At 34.5% G+C, this 25383-nt stretch overlaps 1 protein-coding gene across 4 annotated transcripts in view; it reads right to left on the bottom strand.

The window, feature by feature from the left end:
- Window positions 1-25383, bottom strand: part of LOC140040014 (uncharacterized) — a 36039-nt gene that overhangs the window by 3205 nt on the left and 7451 nt on the right. Inside the window, exons 11-44 of one of the 4 annotated variants that reach the window (XM_072085637.1) lie at window positions 25221-25343; window positions 24869-24979; window positions 24516-24746; window positions 23888-24104; window positions 22552-23644; window positions 22226-22325; window positions 21891-22124; window positions 21308-21471; window positions 21003-21154; window positions 20445-20698; window positions 19823-20027; window positions 19548-19693; window positions 19031-19208; window positions 18447-18613; window positions 18229-18334; window positions 17867-17991; window positions 14902-17649; window positions 13605-14453; window positions 12967-13252; window positions 12235-12558; window positions 11324-11592; window positions 10770-10943; window positions 10277-10357; window positions 10041-10135; window positions 9597-9735; window positions 8912-9086; window positions 8509-8681; window positions 6665-6880; window positions 6014-6313; window positions 5668-5798; window positions 3545-3689; window positions 2661-2874; window positions 1545-1631; window positions 288-388 (exon numbers count right to left, since the gene is read on the bottom strand). In XM_072085637.1, coding sequence (XP_071941738.1) covers window positions 288-388; window positions 1545-1631; window positions 2661-2874; window positions 3545-3689; window positions 5668-5798; window positions 6014-6313; window positions 6665-6880; window positions 8509-8681; window positions 8912-9086; window positions 9597-9735; window positions 10041-10135; window positions 10277-10357; window positions 10770-10943; window positions 11324-11592; window positions 12235-12558; window positions 12967-13252; window positions 13605-14453; window positions 14902-17649; window positions 17867-17991; window positions 18229-18334; window positions 18447-18613; window positions 19031-19208; window positions 19548-19693; window positions 19823-20027; window positions 20445-20698; window positions 21003-21154; window positions 21308-21471; window positions 21891-22124; window positions 22226-22325; window positions 22552-23644; window positions 23888-24104; window positions 24516-24746; window positions 24869-24979; window positions 25221-25343 — 10113 coding nt within the window. Of the gene's footprint in view, window positions 1-287; window positions 389-1544; window positions 1632-2660; window positions 2875-3544; window positions 3690-3725; window positions 3878-5667; window positions 5799-6013; window positions 6314-6664; window positions 6881-8508; window positions 8682-8911; window positions 9087-9596; window positions 9736-10040; window positions 10136-10276; window positions 10358-10769; window positions 10944-11323; window positions 11593-12234; window positions 12559-12966; window positions 13253-13604; window positions 14454-14901; window positions 17650-17866; window positions 17992-18228; window positions 18335-18446; window positions 18614-19030; window positions 19209-19547; window positions 19694-19822; window positions 20028-20444; window positions 20699-21002; window positions 21155-21307; window positions 21472-21890; window positions 22125-22225; window positions 22326-22551; window positions 23645-23887; window positions 24105-24515; window positions 24747-24868; window positions 24980-25220; window positions 25344-25383 lie in introns of those variants that run through there. The other 3 variants (XM_072085663.1, XM_072085653.1, XM_072085645.1) reach the window with 3 other exon arrangements.

Raw genomic sequence — 25383 nt, 5'->3', positions numbered from 1 at the left:
GCAAACATCGCTACGGAACATCAATTCAGTTTGATTTCATGTAACAACACAAGGCAAAGAACACCGGAAAACATAGTACAGCGCGTACTCAAAAGCAAACCAGGTCAAAGTCTACGGCAAATAACATTGATGCGCAAACTAAGCACGTCTGATTTCATGCATGCGGTAAAGCGGAAAACAAAATATAGAATATATGTTTTATTTCTGAAATGTTTTTTAGTCGGTCAGGTCGTAAAGCATTTCTGTTTCAATAACAAGATTTTTTTTCTCACTCTCTCAAAACTTACCTATATAAAGGCCATCAGCATCTAAGGCTGTGAATGGTCCAACAAGATTCTGAGATACATCTATTTGGCCATCAACAAACACATCCACACGAGTATCCACCCTAAAGCAACATAATTCACAAATCAATACATAACAGTGAATGAATACTTATTTTATTGTATCCTTCATTGTATTAAAACCCTTGATATGTACTGTAGATCGATATGCTGCAAACACCCTGTGGAATATCTTTAATCATCAATTTAACGATATTGATCAATTAATGGGTTTGTAGCCCAAGGGATGGTAATTCACCTGCGTCAAGTTAAGTAGATATGTATTATCTATCAGGGGATTACACCGCCTTCCTTAGAAAAGTGCAAAATATCTCGTGAAAAAAACAGACGTGGTGGTTTTACATCTCATTATGATGATCTAAATGTTTATTGTGGATAATTATTTATGACTTACTGTTAAATAATTAGTTTTTATTATCTAAACTTTATTTACTAACCTAACCAAGGCAACTTTGATCTAAGAAATAATGTTGATTACAAAATGAAGGTATAGGCCATCTAACGAGAGAATATTTAAAACGGTGAACTATATATAGAATGATGTAAATCTTAATGTATTTACTATATAATGATGTTAAAATGTTAAACATGCATTTAAATATAATAATATGCTCAAAGGCCAATTTACACAGACGAGCTTATGGTAATGGTATCTATGAGTTTTGTGTATTAAATAGTCATAAGGTATAACATAGATTCTATATTTTTATTATCGTTACTGCTCGTCTGTGTAAATTGGCCTTAAGGCTGGCTAATCTACGAATTGCTTAATGATAATTACAAAAATAGTATATGAATATCATTATTATATTACAAGCTAAAGAGAATATTTAAAACATAAATCATTTATTAATTGGTAAATTTAATAAAGGTATATTTCATTTTTTTTCCATTTCATTTTAATATTTATTTTCAACAAATTGAACAAAAAAGAACAGATATTTAGAAAAAAAAAAAAGATAAAAGCTTGTTTAATTATAAATATTTAAAGTTAAATGCAAGGTAGAGGTCATCCCAATAAGAAGAATATTGATTTTAAATATTTATAAAATGAAATATAAAATTATTATGGAAATAACGTAATAGACACAGTTAATTAATGAACTAGTCAGATTTAAAATAAAGCTAAACATGATGAAGGAGTAGGCCAGCTCATGCTTAAAATGTTAATTATAATATGATAATGAGAGGGATACTCACCTGACTATACTAACTGTATGCCATTCATTATCAGATATAAACTTATCTGACAACATGACCCCTATTGAGGAGTGACCTAGATTTATTCTGCAATTAGAAACAATAGTAATAATCAGAATAATATTTTAATTTTTTTTCCCATAATTATGGATGTTAGTTTTATAAAAATGTTAATTAACTATTTTCATGGCAAATCTAATAGCATGTATTTTTTTTGTCATTTTTTATTTATATTTTACCAGTTATTGCCAGTGTATGTTCTGTACAAATATTGATTGATATTATTTTAATGAACAAGTTAATGCCATATTTTCAAATCTAGTAAAAAATTTGAGTTTTTTCCTTTTTCGTTTAAAACTCTGTCATGCCCAGTGAGGTAAAGCCGAACCTAGAGGTAAACTCTGTCATGCCCAGTGAGGTAAAGCCAAACCTAGAGGTAAACTCTGTCATGCCCAGTGAGGTAAAGCCAAACCTAGAGGTAAACTCTGTCATGCCCAGTGAGGTAAAGCCAAACCTAGAGGTAAACTCTGTCATGCCCAGTGAGATAAAGCCAAACCTAGAGGTAAACTCTGTCATGCCCAGTGAGATAAAGCCAAACCTAGAGGTAAACTCTGTCATGCCCAGTGAGGTAAAGCCAAACCTAGAGGTAAACTCTGTCATGCCCAGTGAGGTAAAGCCAAACCTAGAGGTAAACTCTGTCATGCCCAGTGAGATAAAGCCAAACCTAGAGGTAAACTCTGTCATGCCCAGTGAGGTAAAGCCAAACCTAGAGGTAAACTCTGTCATGCCCAGTGAGGTAAAGCCAAACCTAGAGGTAAACTCTGTCATGCCCAGTGAGGTAAAGCCAAACCTAGAGGTAAACTCTGTCATGCCCAGTGAGGTAAAGCCAAACCTAGAGGGCATTGTCCAGACTAAAGTGATCTTTGGTCATGACTTTGTAATAAAAAAGTGCTTCATTAAAAATTGCAGTCAATAATAAAAAGAAAATACCAGAATAAATGTTATAAACTAAAACAGAAAAACACTTAATAACAAATAAATATTAACATTTTAAGAGAGATTATATGTTCTCATTAAAAAAATAATTAAAATCTTTTCTGAGAAATAAACGCATACCCAAGTTTCAATCGACTGTTTTCAATGCCTAAGCCTAAGTAGTCAGAGCCACCTGCTGTGATTGGTTGACCATTCCACAGAAGCAGTCCACTACTGGACGATGTCTTGAAGTTGACCAATACAGACGTACTTGTCAAATTAGTCTGGCTGTGATTGGACGGGAAGAACAGGAAGCCATCACCATTAAACTGAGCAACTTCAATATTCACAGTGGCTGTGAAATAAATGAGGTTTACAATACGTAATACAAAGAATGCATAATATACAGTTGGCATCTCGTTTAATACCTTTAGGCTGGATTGATGCATAGATTTCCATAAACTAGTATTTAGAAACATAAATCAAAAGAAAGAATAATAATATCACATATAACCCTATTTATTATTACATTGACCGCTAAAGGCCAATTTACACAGATGAGCGGTAATGGTAAGCGGAAAACAGCATAGCTTGTCCCACGTAGAATCTGTATCTATCCTGATTGGAAACTGCCCGTCCGCTCCACGTTGTGTGTAAATAAAGAATAACATAGATTCTATATTTTTATTACCGTTACTGCACATCTGTACATTTTTTGTACAATTTCATGAAATAATAATAATAATATACTGCTCTGTCTTCACTATCAAACTAGTTTGAGAAAAAAAGTGTGATGTGACCAAATATGGTAGTAATATGACATCATCATGTTTATATATGGGCACATGATATTTTGTTGTCACATAAAGTTTAATAGTGTAGACAGAGCTTTAGTAGCAATGTTTGTGTAAAAGAAATAAAGAAAAACATACAGACCGAAATATTTAACACATTGCAAGGAGAAACATTTATTACAAAATATATAGCTTTTAGCAAGGTATGTGGATTAAATAAATGAATGGTACCTATTTGACAAGTTGATCCAATCCATCCCAGCTGACATGAACAAGAGTATGTTAGCTGGATGTTATCTGGGAAACACACACCGTTATTCTCACATGGATTATTGTAGCAGAACACAGACTGGCTACAAGTTGTACCTGTATAGGGCTAAAGAGATATAAGAAACAAAACACACACCGTTATTCTCACATGGATTATTGTAGCAGAATACAGACTGGCTACAAGTTGTACCTGTATAGGGCTAAAGAGATATAAGAAACAAAACACACACCGTTATTCTCACATGGATTATTGTAGCAGAATACAGACTGGCTACAAGTTGTACCTGTATAGGGCTAAAGAGATATAAGAAACAAAACTATAACTTATGAAATGAGATAACAGTAATACAAATGATAAACTTACTACACTAAACTTTTTTTAAATATAGATTGTCATTTGGTATTGCCTAAATCATGTGCATACAGTATATTCACCATATTCACTGAATATATTTAAGGCACTGAAAACTTTTAAAAATAAACTAAATTATTATTTTGTCAACCATTTAATTATTTATCTATCGTTAATACTTTTGGTAATAAAACCCTGAAGTTGTGGACATATTTTGTTAGAGATGATAACATAATTTATGTCTAAATATTGATCACTAACATGATGTAGATTTGATTACTTTTATGTATCACACTTTTATATATGGAATTCATTGTGTATTGGAAATGGTATACAGTATAAAAACCCTGAATTTTGTGGATAATAACATAATTTATGTCTAAATATTGATCCCTGACATGATTTAGATTTGATTACATGGTTTATGTATCACACTTTATATTTGCAATACATTGAACTGAAGAGAATTGAATTGTAAATGTCATTACTGTTTTACATTATACATTAATATAATATACATTCCAAGTATGCATCATCGGTGTAGTTATTTCATTTATAGCCATATGTTGAGGTGATTTATTGTAAGAGGTGATTTATTGTAAGAGGTAATTTAGCGTAGAAAAACATTCCTTGAAACGTTAAATGAGGAAGACATTCTAGGAAGCAATCATTTGATGAATAATACATGATTTAACAACAAAGTGAGAATGATTAAAATCTAGTAGATGTATTTATAGCGCACGGTGCTATAGTAAGCAATCTTGTGGTACAAATTGATTGGAAAGCAAGGCAATACTTGATTTAACAACAAAGTGAGAATGATTAAAATCTAGTAGATGTATTTATAGCGCACGGTGCTATAGTAAGCAATCTTGTGGTACAAATTGATTGGAAAGCAAGGCAATACTTGATCATTTATATGGGAAAAAAAGAAGAAAGCCTTCATTTCATTGAAAAAGATACAGTCGTCAAGAATAGACTTTCCTTTTCATAAATTTGAAATATTGTAACAATTTGATATTTAATTCTATTTTCTTTGGAAATAGCACTGCATATTTCATTTTCATTATTAAAAGTTAGATATCATAATGCAAAAAAAAAACCAAATTTATTTATATTAATTACATATTACATAATATTCCTGAAGTAAATGAAGTCAAATCAAGTTTGAAATATAGAATCCTTTCTTCACTTTTCACTCATTGGAGTTGTGTTTAATATCATATATCAATTAATAATAATAATAATAATATTTATTCGGCAAAAGTTCATAAAGTACATTTTACAATTCATCTTGCCAGGAGCAAGTAATAGGCATGAGCCCAAACAGAAAACTGCTCTTACTCCATCATTACTTATAAAATACAAAAAAAAACAAAAGTAAGTAGCACAAATTAAGTCAAAATAAAACAAAACAAAACAAAGTTATAATGAGATACACCAATTAAAAATAAGCTGCATTGAATAAACAATATAAACAATTACAGTACAACTTAATATTTTGAGATCAAATGTTTGATGAGTTGGGCTTTAAAGTCTGAAATATTGTTTCAGACTTTAAAGCCCAACTCATCAAACATTTGATCTCAAAATATTAAGTTGTACTGTAATTGTTTATATTGTTTATTCAATGCAGCTTATTTTTAATTGGTGTATCTCATTATAACTTTGTTTTGTTTTGTTTTATTAAAAAAGTAAACAGCACACAATCATCAAGAACTATTAAACTCACATAAGAACAGAAACATTGGAATTCCCAGGGTGATTCACCAAACTCTGAATCACATTGTCCATTGTTTTTGCAAACGTTATATCCACAGCCTGTACCATCGCAGTCTAACACATTCCTGCCATCTTTAGCACCTTTAAAGAAATCATTTTAATTCAACAAACATTGTTTCGTTTATTGAATTAAATTCTCTCCACACATAACATGTGTCAAAGTATATTGATCGAAACGTTGAGAAACTCAACAGTTCTTGTCGAAACTAAATATATATGTGTACCAAAAAAAGTGTGATTAGTATTCTTGATAAAAGGCCAAACAAAAAATTATATAAAGTCTAAATATAACAAACCTGTGTGTGTGAGTAGCAAGATCTGTCCATTAACAGTGACCTCTCGTATGCAGCCTGTGAACCCTGTTGCACTGTCCTCAACTGCTAACCTATTGACCTCACTCAAATGAGGTACACCTCCAACGTAGAAATCAGTTGCAAGGTCCAAACCAATGAGTGTCGTAGATGCTCGCACTCGGAGCTCTTGACCCATGAATATCAAAAAACCATTTTGATTGGTTCGTCCAACTTGCACGCTGTACCATTGGTTGATATCTACACGTTGTTGACTTCTCAGAATTGCAGGGACACCAATACCATCTATTGATAGAAGATGTTGATAACATAAATTAACATAGGAGATGCCTTGCATTTAGATAAACAAAATTAATATCAAATTCATAAAACATAACTCTATCTTCCTAGTTAAAGCTAAAAAAATGTGATGTGCCCATATATGGGCATTATGATGTCATACCACTAGCATATTTGGGCATATCACACTTTTTGTGTGATATTTGTTTGATAGTGTAGACAGAGCTTTAGACTTTACTTACAGATACCATTTTTTAAATTCCTTTATCCTCTTGTATAGTATGTATATTGTATTAATTACACATTGGTGGGTAAATATATATAAAGAAAAGAATTGATAAACCATTAAATACTCACCAAGAACATATCTAAACTCAACATATCTGTTATACAATGAGATAGATATGAAATCCCCAGACTGGCTGGTATCATGTTGGGCTGCATAGAATAGAATGCCATTCTCATCATCTGCTTTGAACTGCATTGTGATATTTGTTGTTTGCCTGATGTCAACATTTTGAGGGAACGCCATGTAAGAGGTAGACTGGAACCTTGCATCACTGATTGTAAGATCTACACAAGTATCATATAAAAACAAACTGTCAACTTCTTACTTTATTGAGCTGCCTCACACAAGCTTTACTTTTTTGTAATTTTGCACCTTTTATTTTAATCAAATTATTGTTAATTTATTATTATGAACTTAAAGAGAAACAAATGTTACTTTGATAGATTGATTTATTTAGTAGCATATAATATAAGTTTTCTATTAAACAAAATGCACTTTCCCCCAAAAAAAAAAATATTTAAGCTCGGTCTACACTAGCAAACGTTATGTGACAAAGATGTGCCTATATATGGACGCGATGGTGTCATGTCACTACCGTATATGGGCACATCACATTATCACATAAAGTTTGATAGTGTAGACAGAGCTTAAGTGTAAAGTTCATTGATCATTGGAAAAGCAGTATAAATACATAGGAAAACGCTGGAGTTTAAACACAACGGGACACACACCATACAGGAAAACGCTGGAGTTTAAACACAACGGGACACACACCATACAGGAAAACGCTGGAGTTTAAACCCAACGGGACACACACCATACAGGAAAACGCTGGAGTTTAAACGCAATGGGACACACCATACAGGAAAACGCTGGAGTTTAAACACAACGGGACACACACCATACAGGAAAACGCTGGAGTTTAAACACAACGGGACACACACCATACAGGAAAACGCTGGAGTTTAAACACAATGGGACACACACCATACAGGAAAACGCTGGAGTTTAAACACAACGGGACACACACCATACAGGAAAACGCTGGAGTTTAAACACAACGGGACACACACCATACAGGAAAACGCTGGAGTTTAAACACAACGGGACACACACCATACAGGAAAACGCTGGAGTTTAAACACAATGGGACACACATCATACAGGAAAACGCTGGAGTTTAAACACAACGGGACACACACCATACAGGAAAACGCTGGAGTTTAAACACAATGGGACACACCATACAGGAAAACGCTGGAGTTTAAACACAATGGGACACACATCATACAGGAAAACGCTGGAGTTTAAACACAACGGGACACACACCATACAGGAAAACGCTGGAGTTTAAACACAATGGGACACACCATACAGGAAAACGCTGGAGTTTAAACACAATGGGACACACATCATACAGGAAAACGCTGGAGTTTAAACACAACGGGACACACACCATACAGGAAAACGCTGGAGTTTAAACACAATGGGACACACATCATACAGGAAAACGCTGGAGTTTAAACACAACGGGACACACATCATACAGGAAAACGCTGGAGTTTAAACACAACGGGACACACATCATACAGGAAAACGCTGGAGTTTAAACACAACGGGACACACATCATACAGGAAAACGCTGGAGTTTAAACACAACGGGACACACACCATACAGGAAAACGCTGGAGTTTAAACACAACGGGACACACATCATACAGGAAAACGCTGGAGTTTAAACACAACGGGACACACACCATACAAAACACATGTGTTCACGCCTAGAGTGTGTAGACTCTAGAGTGTTGCTAGACAATGTAAAGTGGTATTATGTAATGCCTTTCCATAAAACCTGGTAATGTAGGTTCAAAGCATAAGTACAGTACATTGTACAGCTACTGTAAGTATATACCTTGATCACAAAATTCCCCATATTTTCCAAGTGGGCAGTTACATGTGTAGTTAGTGTTGGTCAGTGTGCACTGTGACCCAAGCGCACACCCAGGGGGTGGGGCATGCTCAAGGTCACAGGCATTGACCTCATCAGCGCAATATTGACCTTTCCAGCCATCTGTACAATCACATCTGAAACAAATTATTTTACAGTTTCAACCAAAATTTAACTTCATCAAAATAAAACGAAAATAAAATAAATTAATAATAAAAATAATAATAAAAATAAATATATTTAGTCGATCTATATTTAGTTTTTTTCTTTTTAAATGTTTTCCTGAAGGAATTGTTGAAATTTATACCAGACAGGTATACTCATGACCAAAAAGGATACAGTACTAAAACTAAAATTGGTGACTTACTGAAACGTTGCACCAAGGTCAACACAAGTAGCACCATTTAAGCACGTAACCAGACTGCACTCAGACATACCACACTGGCCAACATTCAAACCCGCATCTACATGCCCACTTGGGCTACCAGGGGCTACAAAAGTATCATACTGTCCGGATTTGATTTCCACATCATAAAGACAACCTGTAAAAAACCACAGTTTTAGTTTGTGTTTATAAAGGCTATACTTAAGCTTTGTCTACATTATCAAACTAGTTTGACAAAAAAGTGTAGTATGGTAGTGATATGACATCATCATATCCATATATGGGCACATCACATTTTTTAATCACATAAAGTTTAATAGTGTAGACAGAGATTTAGAGGTATCCCACAGGGCAGAAGATAATAATATTAATAGTCTGTCAAAAATAAATATCAAAGGTTTAAGGACTTTAGTGGGTTACCCTTGGTTACCCTTGGTTACCCTTGGTTACCCTTGGTGTGCAATGGAAAAAATGTTCTATCCAAATGTCAAAGAGGGATCGCACAATGCAGGCGCTACTTTATTGCCAGGATCTACCACTGTACCATGCTAATTATTTTATTCTTGTTTTTCTTGTATGGTATCATAATAAATAAAATCAAAAGCAACTTTATTCTTTAATGTAGGTGTTAAATTGCAGATTCTTAGAATGTGACTAAAATAGAAACCTCTAAAGCCATCTTGATAGTCCACTGGTAGTAACTGGAGTTCATACACATCATATCCACCAACAAACAAATCTTTGAATGAATTAAGTCCAATAAGAGGTCCACTGGTACGTGCAGTTACATTGATTTGATTATCAACCTAGAAATTATGTTCACAATGATTTGGTTAATTTAAATTACTATACTAAAAATAATTATCAAATCTTCTTTACAAATATATCATGGTCAGTTCTCAATATGATGGTGGAAATTTAAATCATTAATTTATCGACATTTTTATTCTAAGATCAAAATAAAATATCATTGAAACATGTACAATACAATAAGCATGATAATGGAATGGGATACAAAATAAGCACAAGTGCTTTAAACATGTAACTCTGCAATATATAGCATAATAATAAATGTGGGTATTTATTTTAACAGCAAAATCATTTAAAATACCTTAAGCCATCCATCTCTCTGGAATCTTCCAATCTGAACCTCATGTGCAGTACTTGTACTATCAATACGTGATGGGCTTCTTAGAACTGCTTCTCCTAAAACAAGAAAAACAAATTTATAATGTAAACTTGTTGCTTTTAATCAACTAGTTGTTTTTTTTTATTATTTAGGGTGTCTTTTTATGCCTTTAATTGCAACAGTTAGTTGGCGTTTATACTTTGACCTTTGACACTTACCTGACCCTAGGTCAAACCTAAATGTGACATAACCATCTTCTAAACCTAATGACAAGTAATCACTTCCGTTTCTTCCTTCTCCTAAAAAAAAAGTAAATGAAAACACAATTTTTAATTTACTCTTTAAAAGGTTTGTCAAAAAACATGAAATGATTACTAAATGCTCTTAATATAGTAAATACAAATATTGTAAAAAATAATATTGTCAAGTAATATATGAGAAACTTTCGACAAATTGAATACAATCACATTTAATAACGGTCACGTAATTCTCCATACTGTATCTTATTCTGTGATACAGTAATCACAACATTGAATCATAGGAATTATTTTCTAATTTAGTATACTGTAAAAACAAATATCACATGTATCACATATTATACTGTATTTAAGATTCTGCCTATGATACTGTATATATATATATATATATATATATATATATATATACTCTGGGGATGTACTGAACTATTATATGTTATGTATTTATATGTACCTTTTTGTCCAGAAAACAGCATCAATGAACTCTGTAATGTTTCATCATCTGCAGGCACAAAATACAACTTGATTTCCAAAACAAAGTTCCAGTTTAAAGCTCTTGCATAGCGTATATATGATGAGTAGCCATAAGATAGCCCTGAATAGCTGGGTCTTGAGATTGACAACGCTGCTGCATAAATGTAAAGTGTATAAATAAATTAGCTTTCTTGTAGCAACTACATATGTTTCTTCTTTTGCATATGATATTTTTTTTGTACATATTTTATACACGCTGGATAGTTGCATTCCGGTTGATTAAGCTCTGGGGCCCCTGAGTTTATTCGGTGAGCACTGCTTTTACACCACTGAGGACAACACTGAAGATATGTAGATTTTCATCATTATTCTTGGCACATAACACACTCAATAAATACATGATATGCCCAAATATGGTAGTGATATGACACCATATATGAGCACATCACATTTTTTTGTCATATAAAGTTTGACAGCGTAGACAGAGCTTTACACACTCAATATATGCATAATTCAAAGTGAGTGACTCCTTACCATTTTCACATAGTAACCCCTCCCTGCCATAAGGACAGAGGCACACAAAGCTAGCCTGTTCCCAAGTGAGTGACTCCTTACCATTTTCACATAGTAACCCCTCCCTGCCATAAGGACAGAGGCACACAAAGCTAGCCTGTTCCCATCTTGATACGCATGTTGCTCCAAACTCACAAGGGTCCCCATTGCAATAATCCACTCGCTGTTCACAGAATTCACCAACATAGTTATCAGGACAGAGGCAATACCAATCTATGGCATTATCAGGCCTGTGAAATGTAAATAAGAACTGATTCAAGTAATATAATTCATTCATTCAATTCCTTTATTTCGGATAGTACATCCAAATACAAATCATACAAAACAAAAAGAAAACAAATTTCACCAGGAAATTAACAATAACAACTTTCACAAAACCAACCTAAATATCAATTTGCACAAATGCTGATGTAGGTTGGATTGTCTCATATAAATGTATAATACATACATATAATGACTACTTTTAAGAAGCTGCCCTAATTGCTAACCAACATCAATTTAAATGCACACTTAGTTACTTCAGATTTGCTGTAAATTGTACAAAAGTTTTTATAAATTTTGTTTTTTCGACACTTTACCTGCAACCAATCCCAGTATAACTTAAGGAAAAAAAATATTGAACACAACAATCAATCAAATCCAAAAACATTTATATCAAGGTCATATTGCATTCTGAAATTTGCTAAATAAATGAGATTTTAAATTAATTCTAAAAGTACCAAGTAATGACACTTGCACTGGTTTGTCACTGTGTCTTATCTTAACACATACATAAGATACAATAACATAGATAAGACACAGTTACTAAGAAGCACCATGGTTTGAAATTTCATCATTTTAAGATACAAAATGTCAACGAGGTCACTACTTACATGACACACGTTCCACCATTTTCACAAGGTGCATATGTACAAGGAGCCACCTCACACTCCCCCACATTCTGACCATTCAGTGCGTCCTCAAACACTGCGTACTCAATGTCATTGATCTGTAGATGACGGATACATCCAGTAAGCCAGACAATGGGGGCAGAAGCTGCTGCAGGTGTCACATCGGGTGGTAGACCTCCAAGGTAGAGGAACCCATAACTGACAGAATGAAATACTGTGTACATTGATTGAGTGATGGCGGGTTGATTGTTGATGGTGAGAGAAGCTGAGCAGATGCCTCCAAAGAATCCAGTCGGCCGAGCTTGACTATTAAAAGAAAGACAGAATTGATTTATGAATGTTATACTAAATACTCTTTTGGTTGGTGCAAGTTGGCTTTACTATTTAATAAAACAATATAGATACTGTAAGCTTTTTTTATTCACCTTTTACACTTGGTCTAAACATGGTGAAATGAGTCAAAATAAACACACTTTAAATTTAAACATTCTCCTATATATACCAGTTAAGAGAAATCATTAGGCTTAAAGCTCTGTCCAGTGATGTGCACAAATATGGTAGTGATATGACATCATCATGTCCATATTTGGACATATCACATTTTGTTGTCACAAAAGTTTGATAGTGTGGACAGAGCTTAAGGAATACAACCACTGGTCGTTAATTAGTCTATACTCAAGAAAATAAATAAAAGTCTAAAAAAACAACACTAACCTGATTAACACCTGCACAAGTTCATCATTATTGACCAACCCGGACGACTGAACAGTCAACAACATTCCTGGGCCACATGACGCTTCATAAACAAGTCTACCGCCCTCTAAGTACAGATGAACAAAATCTCTGGTAGGAACTTGAGTGGTAGCATACAGTATTGTACCCTCCAATGAGACTGTCTTGATAGAAACAAAGATTTCATTGGTCACTGACGAAGAGAACTCCAACTGAGCATGCTCCAGGTAGCTATCACCATTAAACGACGGGAAGTAAATATTCAATTCTGAAACACAATAAATAATAAAGAAGTTTTGTTTTAATTCTTAGAAAATACTACAAATTAATTAATATTAAACGCAACTCTCCCAATACCAGACAACATAATGCTGGCCTTATATGTGTGCTTTCCAGAAATCTTGTTTTTCTAAATGTGTTTTTAATGGAAAAAGAATTTAGGACATTTTAGTTTAAAGCTCTGTTTAAATGCACTATCAAAAAATAGTGCAATGTTCCCAAATATGGTGGTAGTAATATGACATCATCATGTCCATATATGGGCACATCACATTTTTTTGTCACATAAATTTGATAGTGTAGACAGAGCTTTTAGATTCTATACTATACAATCAGCTTACCAGTTTCACAAAATTGTCCATTAAATCTGAATGAACATGTGCATTGAAATCCAAACATTCCATCTGACATTACATCTTCACATGTACCACCATTCAGACAAGAGATATCAGAACAAGTCAATGATGGGGTTGTGGTAGAAGGTATCAAAGTGGTCATCAGGTCTGGTTCAGTTGTAATAGAAGATGTTGTCGTGTCTGGTAAGGTCGTTAGATCTGGTTTAGATGTTACACCTGGTGTGGTTGTAAAATCTGATTGAGTTGTTCCTGAAGTGGTGGACTCTTGTGTGGTTGACCTTTGAGTGGTTGATCTTTGTGTGGTTGACTTTTGTGTGTTAACAAAAACATCTTCAGTTGTTGTCATTGGTTCTGTTAGTGTCACTGAATCAGTTATTGGAGATGTCATTTCATCAGATGTTGGAGAAGGTTCAGTTCCTGTTGGAGGTGAGGTCTCTGATGTGGTAACAGGATCAGTTGTTGCCGATACTGGTGTTGTTGGCTCACTTGTTGTCAGAGGTTGTGTTGTCTTCGGAGTACTTGTTGGTGTAGTGATCATTTGAGATGTGGTTGGTGGCGGAGTTGAAGTCATTTGATCTGGCTCCATTGATGAAGACATGATAGTGGTATATGATGGTGTTGGCATGATGGGAAATGATGATGATGATAATGATGATGTTGCCAACATCACTGAAATGCTAGATGATGGGATCAGAGAAAATGGCTGTGACAGAGTTGTAAATGCAACTGAAGATGGAGATAATGTTGGAGTGACCTCAGTACTCTGACTAATTGCTGGTGTTAGCATGGAAGATGGAGTTGGTTCGATGCTCAGATCAGATTGCAAACTGGTTTCTAAAAAAACAAAACAATTAGAGAGGTAATAAAAAGATAAATTCAATCCTACGAATTCACTATAATATTATGAAGTTACTATCACCATATTTTAAGTGTTAAAGAAACCATAGAACCAAAAAGTATATTTTAAAAATCCCAAAAACTGAGGTAGATATGTTTATACATGTACCTGGATACAGTACCTTTAAGCATATAAAAAAATCAAAATTTTATTTTAAAAACCATTTTACACTGTATTTGTACTTGTATAATCCTATAGGGCATGTCTACAAAATTTAGTAAAACCTAGGCATGTAATTATACTTTGAATGCAAAACAATGGTTGTCAGCTGGAATCTAGTCTACATTAGTAGGTGGGAATATATTCGAGTATGTGATTACAAAAGCTGAAATTCACAAGTTTATATAATTCATGCATATAATATTATTAGTAATGCAAGCATACCTTCTATACTGCTGACTACAGGTGACTCTGTCATACCAACTAACATGCTCTGAGAAGAAGTAAGACTTAAGAATTGTGTGGTTATTTCACTTCTTCCCCGGGATGTGATGGAGGGTGTGATTTGAATTGTTTCAATGAATGGTGTAGTGGTATCTGTTGATATCTGAGTATATTCAGATTGTGTTGATAAAGTTGATGTGGATGATGTCAGATTCTGTAATGATGTCACAGTTTCTGTGGATACTGTCATAGTTTGTATTAATGGTGTCATAGATTCTGTTGATGATGTCATTGTTTGTGTTGGTAAAATGACAGTTTGTCTAGATTGGGTTGATAAAGTCAAAATTTGCATAGATGATGATAATGACACAGTTTGCATTGATGAGGTTGATGGTGTTAATGACATCACATAATCTGTTGATGATGTCACAGTTTCTGTTGATGATGTCATATATTGGGTTGATGAAGTCAAAATTTGCATAGATGATGATAATGACACAGTTTGCATTGATGAGGTAGATGGTGTTAATGACATCACATAATCCGTTGATGATGTCATAGTTTCTGTTGATGATGTCATATATTGGGTTGATGAAGTCAACATTTGCATAGATGAAATAGCTGCTGATGAAGACACAGTTTGCATTGATGAGGGAGATGGTGTTAATGACATCACATCATCTGTTGATGATGTCACAGTTTCTGCTGATGATGTCACTGAGGACAGCAATGGTGTTCCAATACTAGTAACAAGACTCGATGTAATTGGTGCACTAGTATATAAAGACATTGATGGAGACAACATGGAAATACTTTCTGCTGAACTAGACCCTATTATGGGATAACCTGACATATCTGTGAGTGTAGGTGATATTGCACTGTGAGTAGAATGTAATGTAATAAATTCTGAAGCAGTGATAATCAATAATGATGTTTCAAATCTGGATAACATGTTGGTCTCTTGCAATATTTCAGATGATATCGTTTCTAGCGATGTCACTTCAGATGAAGAAATAAAAGGTGGCGACAATGAAGGCAAACCAATGGTATCTGATTGGGTTGTCCCTATTGGTAATGATGATGACAATACTGTAAGTGACAAGCCAGAAGGGTTGTTTGATAATGACAAGCTACTTCCTGTTAATGTAGATGTAACTCCTACTGTGGTGAAAGACACATCAAGAGCATATGATGTCAGCATTGATGGTGAAGGTTGAAGTGTGGAAATAATGTCATACAAAGTGCTTGTCATCGGAATAGTGGTTAATAAAATATCTGATGACAATACTAATGCAGAAAGCTCATCAGAAGCTAGTGAAGCCTTTGAAGAATATGTTTTCATCTCTTTTGATGTTGACAAACTTGTCATTATTATTGCGGTTTCTATCCCACTATCCACTAATCCTGATGATGCTATAGAGCTAACATTAAACTCTGATGAAGCCAGTATTGATGAAAAGGATTGTTCAGATGGGAATGGAAGTTGTCCTGCACTACTAGATAACATTTCAGATATCAATGCACTTACATCAACTGTTGAGGATGGCACCAACACGGAGGTCAATCCGAGGTCACTTTCAGACATGGAAGAGGTCAATGATGATGTCATCAATGATATTTCTGATTGAGAAGTAAAGAGGAGTGATGGAGAGCTTGATACAGATGTTAAATATAAACCAGTGCTTGCTTCTTCAGGAGATGACAATGTTGATGAAACTGTTGTTGAAATTGATGCCGATGATGATGCTCTTGACAACAAAGTTGATGGATCTATTGAGAATGTTGATGAAGTTTCTGAAATTGTTTGAGATATTGATGGTGCAAATGATGTCGTGTAGTTTACAGAAAAATCTTCATTAGTAAAAACTGACACTGTTGCAGTACTTGACAAAATATCAGAAGTGAAAAGAGAAACTAAATGTGAAGAAAAAATATTTTGTGATGATCCATATAAGGAGGTTAGCATGCTCGTTACCGGGGTGATAAAAGCAGAGGGGGTGGGGCTGAATGATATAATACCTGATGTTGATAAAACAACTTGGTTTGATGTTGATAAAACCACTTGGTTTGATGTTGATAAAACCACTTGGTCTGATGTTGATAAAAACACTTGGTTTGATGTTGATAAAACCAATTGGTTTGATGTTGATAAAACCACTTGGTCTGATGTTGACAGAACCACTTGGTTTGATGTTGGCAGAACCATCTCTGTAGAAGTCATTCCAGGTGTCACTGTGAATAGCATTACTTCACAGTTATCTCCACTAAAACCATTTGAACATAAACAGTTATAACTTGTTGCAGACACAGTTGATATCCCAGTACATAATCCACCATTCTGGCATGGAAAACTCAAACATGGATTCTCATCCTGGCAGACATTCCCTATAAAGCTGTCATCCTGACACAGACACTGGAATCCACCAGATGCAAGTTCTTGGCACAGTCCATTATTCAAGCAGGGGTTACTATCACATTCATTTATATCAACTTGACAGTGAATGCCTTCAAAGCCTGATGTACAGTTACAAGTATAACCATTGATAAAATCAATGCACTCTGCAATATTCTGACACGGAGATGATTGACACTCATCAATGTTTATCTCACAATTTCCTCCTTGGTAACCAGGGAAACAGAAGCAGGTGTAACCATCACCTGGGTCGTTTTGGATGCAGACTGCACCATTTAAACATGGAGTTGATTGGCATTCATTTACATCTTCATCACATATAGTTCCTGTCCAACCTGTCAGGGGAAAAAAACAATCAATTTATCAATCAATCAATTATTCTTGAAGTTAAAAACTGAATTACAACAATAAATATATAGAAAGAATATAGCAAAAATGTGGTAATCATAATAAAAATTAAAAACATACTAGTAATAAATGCAATAAAAGTTCAACCACTCTATTTCAATAATTACAATTTTTAAAATGATAAGGCAATTTAATATCTCTTACCCTGCATACAGGAACAACTGAAAGAATTTACTTCATTTTGGCATAATCCAGAATTCTGGCATGGATTACTAGCGCACTCATCACTATCAGTCTCACATAAATCACCCTCATATCCTGGTACACAGCTAAGAAAGAAAAAAGTAGAACATTATCACTCATCAAAGGAGAGAGAGAGAACAGCAATGTAACAGAGGACTATAGGGAACTTTCAATGAGCTTGGACCCATGCATAGTATTAAACAAAACTGTGTTGAGGAATAAAATTAAGCCTGGCCCAATGTCTATACACATAATGAATCAACATACAAAACCAGTTAATGTTTGTCACAAATTTAAAGCTTTTTTAATGTCGTTAAACTTACCTACAGGTAAAGGTCAAACCAGGACCATCAACACATGTTGCATTGTTATAACATTCAGATATGTTACCATAGTTACAAACATCTATATCAAGCTCACAGTTGGTTCCTATATAAAAAAAAAAAAATTAATATTTAGAATCCAATATACATTTTCCCAAAACCAATGATTTAATTATGACATTGTGTATTTGTTGTTTAAAATTACAAAGGCCACTGACCTTGATATCCTTCAAGACAAAGGCACTGATAATCATTGATGAGATCAATACAGGTCGCACCATTCTGACACATGAGGGCGCTGCATTCATCAATGTCTTCGGTACAGTTGATGCCTTGAAAACCAGGCTGGCAGTTGCAAGTATATCCATTAACAAGGTCAACACATCTAGAATAGAATAAACATAATAATTATAATTTTATTAATTTTGGAATAATACAAACAAAACAAGACAAAAAATAGCTAGATTGCGCCAAGGAGTGGCAAAAGACGCCAACAGCTTCTGTCGCCAAGGAGTGGCAAAATAGGCCAACAACTTCTGTCGCCAATTAGGCATTCCACTTCAACAAAAAACTAAATATATTTGAACTATAGGGTTAAAACAGAAGAGGATGTATCACTGACTAAATTAACACACCTGTAATAGATATATATTTTAGCATGCAATAGTACACATTATTTGTACCATTCCACCCTTAAACATTGATTATTTATTATAGGGCTAGGATGTACCAGTATCACTGACAGTATTAACAGATAAAATGTTTATTTATGGAGATAAATTAAAGAGAAATAAATACTTACGTTCCATTGTTACAGGGAAATGGAACACAATCATTGATATTATTTTCACAATTGTCACCATCAAAGCCAGTCATACAGTCACATGTATACCCATTGATGATGTCACGGCAAGCGCCACCATTACGACATGGTTGACTGAACAATTCACATTCATTGATTTCTTCTTCACAATTTACACCTGAAAAAAAGATTTATTGTAGAATAAGTCGTTTGTTCGAAGTCTCTACAGTATGAGTGGAGTAAAATGGTCAGATGACAAAAAAAACAACCCCACTCACAACGACTTTATTTATGTAGAGGATCTTGTATATGTTTGTCTTCTGAACAGGATTGCCACCTTTGATAAGGATAGTGAAAGAACTAATGGCAATCCTTGGCAATAACGATACACACATAAATATGGATAGATAGATAACTTTTATTGTTCAAATAAACTGGAAATTGCATTGCTCACTTATCACAAAGACAGATATAACAATAGAGTATATAAAAAAATAAATATAAAATAAAAACCAACCTGAGTAGCCTGAATTACACTCGCATTCATAAGCACGTAGTACGTCATGACAAGTGGCGTTATTTAAGCATGGGTTTGATGCGCACTCATTGATGTCATCTGTACAGTTAGCACCATTCCAACCTTCTGTGCAAACACAAGTCACCCTGCAAAACAATTATTAAAGTGTTTACTGTTTTACATTATGTCTCAACATTGAACACAATTGAGAGCTTTCATAGTTGCATCATAGATGTATTAAACTGAACAACCTTTTAAAGATGTACTGTACATACCCATTAATTCCATCAACACAAGTTCCACCATTGGCACAAGCACCTACATAGCAATCATTGATATTCAAATCACACTGGAAACCTGTAAAACCAGGTGCACATGAACAGGTAAAATTGGCTATACCATCCTGGCACGTTCCATTGTTCATACAGGGGGTGGACAGGCATTCATTAATGTTGAGTTGACAATCTCTCCCAGTATAACCTATGAGAACAAAATATTGGAAAACAAGATTAAGTATCTACTTAATATACCTGTCTTTCTAGTCTATAATATTATCTTCTTCTCTACATTTAAGATTGTACTTACTGGTCTATAGTGGCATTTCTTAAGCTCATCTATACTATCAAACTACTGTAGTTTGACAAAAATAATGGATGTGCCCAAACATGGTAGTGATGTGCCCAAATATGGTAGTGATGTGCCCAAACATGGTAGTGATGTGCCCAAACATGGTAGTGATATGCCCAAATATGATAAGGGCATGACATCATCATGCCCATATATGAGCACATCACATTTTTTTTGTCACATAAAGTTTGATAGTGTAGACAGAGCTTTACATCTTGTCTACATTTTAAGTACATATTTTTATCAATTTGCTACAAACTTAATTCTTACCTGGCATACACAGACAAGTATAAGTACCATTACTAATAGTTTGACATGTGCTGTTATTTTCACAAGGGTCGTTTGACTCCCAACATGGGTTGTATTCCACATCGCATAAATCTCCTATATAGAACGGCAAACACTCGCATACGTAGCTACCGATGAGGTCAACGCAAGAGGCGTTGTTTTGACACGGTGAGGATTGACACTCATCTATCCCTTCCTCACAGTTTCTACCGGTGTATCCATTTGTACAATTACACCTAAGATAATAATTTGAATAATTTGTTTAAAAATTATTGTTTAAAGTATCTACAACAATCTTTTGGAGATAAAATACTTATAAACATTCATTTGAATTACACTGAAATCTGACATACAAAATAACATGAACAATTATTAATTAATTTAGTCAGAGATTTATGAAATTTAGTTAAATCTCTATTTAAATAATGGAATAAACTTATTGATAGTTCAAACAAAAAGAAAAAAATACAGACAGACCATTCCATTTTAACAGGGGTGATTCACCTCTATATCTCTATTTTTAAAATAGAACAAACTTACTGATAGTCCAAGAACAAATCAACACAGACCGCTCCATTTTGACATGGGGGTGGTTCACATTCATTAGTATCTAGTTCACATAGGTCCCCTTCATATCCCTCAGTACATGTGCAACGGTAAGCTTCATTAAGATCTTCACATGTAGCATTGTTCTAAAAAAAAGACAATACATTAAAGTCAAACTCTTGAAACCCCAAAATCTTATGGTTTGCGCGTCATGCATGTCACACCATTGCAAATATCCTTGAGTGCGTAGTATTTCCACTAACGCACTCTGACTTGTGGGTTATTTGTATACTACCAACCTGACATGCATTATTAATACAATCATTGATTGGCAGGTTACAGTCTACTCCAGCCCAACCTGGTGCACATAAACAGTCAAAGCTATTGACACCATCCACACAGAATCCATTACCACTACACGCATCAAAGGTACAATCATTAATGTTCAATTCACAGCGTGGACCTGAAGGTGAGATAACATTAACAAAGATAAAAATAATGTATAATAGTTTAATACATTATTGAAAATGTACTCCAGTTTGCTCGTGTTAGAATCAGTTAAAAATAAAGCATAAGTCTAAGAAATAACATGTATACAAATTATACAGGTGGTTTTAAAGGTGTAGGGGTTGCATGTGGTGTGTATTGTTAGATGGCCAATTTTTTTCCAATTGTATACTGCCCAAAAATAAGAAATTTGAAATTACCAATATTTCGTTTTAAAACACTGTAAAATAACAACATTCTTCTATAGCTAATTATTATGTCACCACCAGATAAACTTTCTTCACCAGTACTTTTATGAATGTTGACTTTGGGAGCAGCAAGACCAGTTTCTCAAACCCATTAACATTATTAACAATCAATAGAAAATTACCCCACCTGTAAATCCTACGAGACAGGAACATAGAAATCCATTTGGTAGTCTGTCCAAGGTGTTGGTACAGTTACCACTATTTTCACATGGGAACACCTCACATGGAAGCAGTGAGCAATCATCACCACGGTACGGCTCTGGGCATGTGCAAATAAAGTTATTGACCTCGTCTTGGCACGTTCCATTCCTCTGACAGGGGACTGATAAGCACTCATCTATCTCAATCTCACAGTGAATTCCTGAAGAGATTTGGAACATTATTCATCATTATATTATAATGTATAACTATGAAGATGAGAAAATGTGACAAATGAGTGCTTGAATGATGGAAGAAGCTTACCTAGATAGCCTGGCTTACATAGACATTGATATTCATTCAGTAAGTCAACACATAGTGCTTCATTAAAACATGGGTTGGAGATGCATTCATTAACCTCATCCTGCAGAAACAAAACAGAAATAAATATTATAATCCGAGAGGAGCATGGCTTGTATACAAGCTACTTAAAACAGATTCACATCAAAATAGGTTTTTTTTAATTTTATTTTATTTAAATTTATTTTCCCAATTACATAAGATTATTTTAAATAGTTAAAATAATGCAAATAAGGAGAAAAAAAAACAATTTTATGGCTACCCTATACATATAAAATAACATACTGTACCTCACAATATGTTCCATTAAAGCCAGGAGCACATTCACACTGAACCAATGTAATGCCATCAATACACGTAGCATTGTTCAGACATGGCTGACTTAAGCATTCATTCACATTGATGTAACAGTCATCACCACTCCATCCATCTCGACAGAAGCATTGGTATCTGTTAGTGAAATCCATACAGATGCTGCCTGCCGGATTACAAGGCTGTGAGTCACACTCATTGATTGATAACTGACAGAAGTCGCCCTCATATCCTGGTACGCACTGACACGTGTATGTAGTAATCCCATCAACGCATGTGCCATTATTATTACACTCGTGATCTACACAGTCATTGATGTTAATTTCACAGTTTATGCCAGTGTATCCAGGGTTACAAATGCAGATGTATGAGGCAATACCGTTGACGCATTCTGCAGCATTCAGACATGGGAGCGACAAGCATTCATTCGTCTCAAGTTCACAAAATAATCCTTCATAGCCGTCTGCACAAACACAATTAAAATTTGACTCTCCATTAGGACTTCCTGTCAACTCAACACAAGTACCTGAGTTCAGACAAGTTACCTCATTACATGTTGATACAGTATTGTTGCAGTAATCTCCAGTATACCCTAGTTGACACACACAGACATAGGAGTCAACATCATCTAAACATTCACTACCAATACTACATAAGTGTTCATTACAGTCATCTATGTTGTTCTCGCAGAATGTTCCGTTAAAACCAGATGGACAAAAACAAGCGTATTGGTTTACCAAGTCTAAACATGTTGCACCATTTTGACAATTTGTAGAAAACAGGTCACATTCGTTGATATCAATCTCACAATTTGACCCAGTGAACCCCATAAGGCACTCGCATTGGTAAGAATTTGACCCCATGTCAATACATTCGGCCTCATTTTGGCAAGGAGATGAAGAACACGATGGTAGAGGTGAACACATAGGATCATAAAACATGTCGTCAGGACATGTACACAGAAAGGATCCAACTGTATCTTGGCACGTTCCATTTCCACATGGGGAGATTAGACATTCATTTATGTTGTCATTGCAGAGTTGACCAGTATAGCCAGAGTCACAGATGCATCTGCAGTAAGTTAAAATAAATGACTTCCATGTAAGGACACTGTTATAAGTAATGGACATGATGATGTCATATCACTTCCATATTTGGGCATATCACAACCATATTTGGGCACATCACTACCATATTTTGTAAATAAATGAATGAATATTTGAGCACATCCCATTTTTTTTGTTAATCTAGTTTGATGTGTAGACAGAGCTTAAAATTAAGCTATTCAAAGAATAATATTTAACATAAACGTACCTATAATCATTTATCAAATCAACACATGTAGAATTCACAGCACATTCATTGTTCAGGCACTCATCAATTTCCAGATGGCAGTGTACACCTGTGAAACCTAGTACGCAAATGCATGTGTAATTATCCAGGTGGTCAATACAGTTAACAGTAGTGTTAGCATTACAAGGATTGGATTGGCATTCATCTGTCTCAATATCACAGTTCTTGCCTTCATAACCTAAAAATAAAACAATAATGTTAGTACAGCAAATATGACATTATTTCTCCTGTATCTAGTCAAATGATGCACTGTAACATATTGTAACATCTACATCATGGCAAATGATTAGGTTAAATACAACAACACATGTGATAAATATGATACACATATTTTGAAGGTTAGTACAGCCGTCACCTGTGATACATATTGATGCTGTATCGCTTAATTGTTATGAGTCAGTAAAGCTTGGTTCCCACTAGGACGCAACGCAAGGACGTAGCGCAAAGTGATTTGACAAATCAAAAGCGATAGATTATTTTAAGTCACGTGTGAATGGTCAACTCGATTGTGTTACGTCTATGTCCTTGCGTTGAGTCCTAGTGGGAACCAAGCTTCATGTATCATAAAGAATAATGGAGGAGAACTTACCAGTTGTACAAGTACAGTAATAGTCTCCAAACACATCCACACATTCTGTATCATTAACACATGGCCTAACTGTTAAACACTCATTTGCATTCTGGTCACACAGAGTGCCTTTGAATGCTACAGGACAGGTACAGGTAAAGTTACCTAAACCATCAGTGCATGTTGCATTGTTAATGCATGGATCACTAAAACATTCATTAATTTCAATCTCACATCGTTCACCAGTTAAACCTATAGAAAGTTAAATACAGTTACATCTATAAACATCATTTACCATTTAAACAAGTAATCTCATATAGAATACAGTTAAATTTCACATTTAAATCTGAATAAAACCACTGTTATTAAAATACCTGATGGACAAAAACAAGTGAAACCATTGACACCATCCAAACAGACACCTCCATTGCAGGGACTGCTAACACACTCATTGCTGTTCACCTCACAGTTAACTCCTTCATAACCTACAAGTTAAAAAATATATCTGATTTACATTCATTCAATGTGTTGCACACGTTTCCCATATTACCATGAATGTTCAATCTACCAAATACAGTCCAAAATGAACAGAATGGTGTATACTCAACTTATACACATATTACTTACTTTTATATAAATTATTTTGTTTACCGCTCCGTGTGAATCTACAAATAGTAACTTTAAAAGTTAACCAGAATTGTGAAAGGTTAGAGTAGTAAGCATTACCTGGTGCACATGTGCATGTGTAGTTCATACCATCCAATGACTCCTGACAGTCTGTGGCATTATTTAAACAATAACCAAAGGAACAGATGTCAAGATCTATAGAGCAGTCTTCACCTGTAAAACCTGCATATAACAAAAGAAAGAAAAAGAACATATATAATGC

This window comes from Antedon mediterranea, chromosome 1 (assembly GCF_964355755.1).
Source record: "Antedon mediterranea chromosome 1, ecAntMedi1.1, whole genome shotgun sequence".
Lineage (NCBI taxonomy): Eukaryota > Metazoa > Echinodermata > Crinoidea > Comatulida > Antedonidae > Antedon > Antedon mediterranea.
Note: the sequence above shows the minus strand (reverse complement) of the source record. Positions and strands in the feature narration are given on the sequence as shown.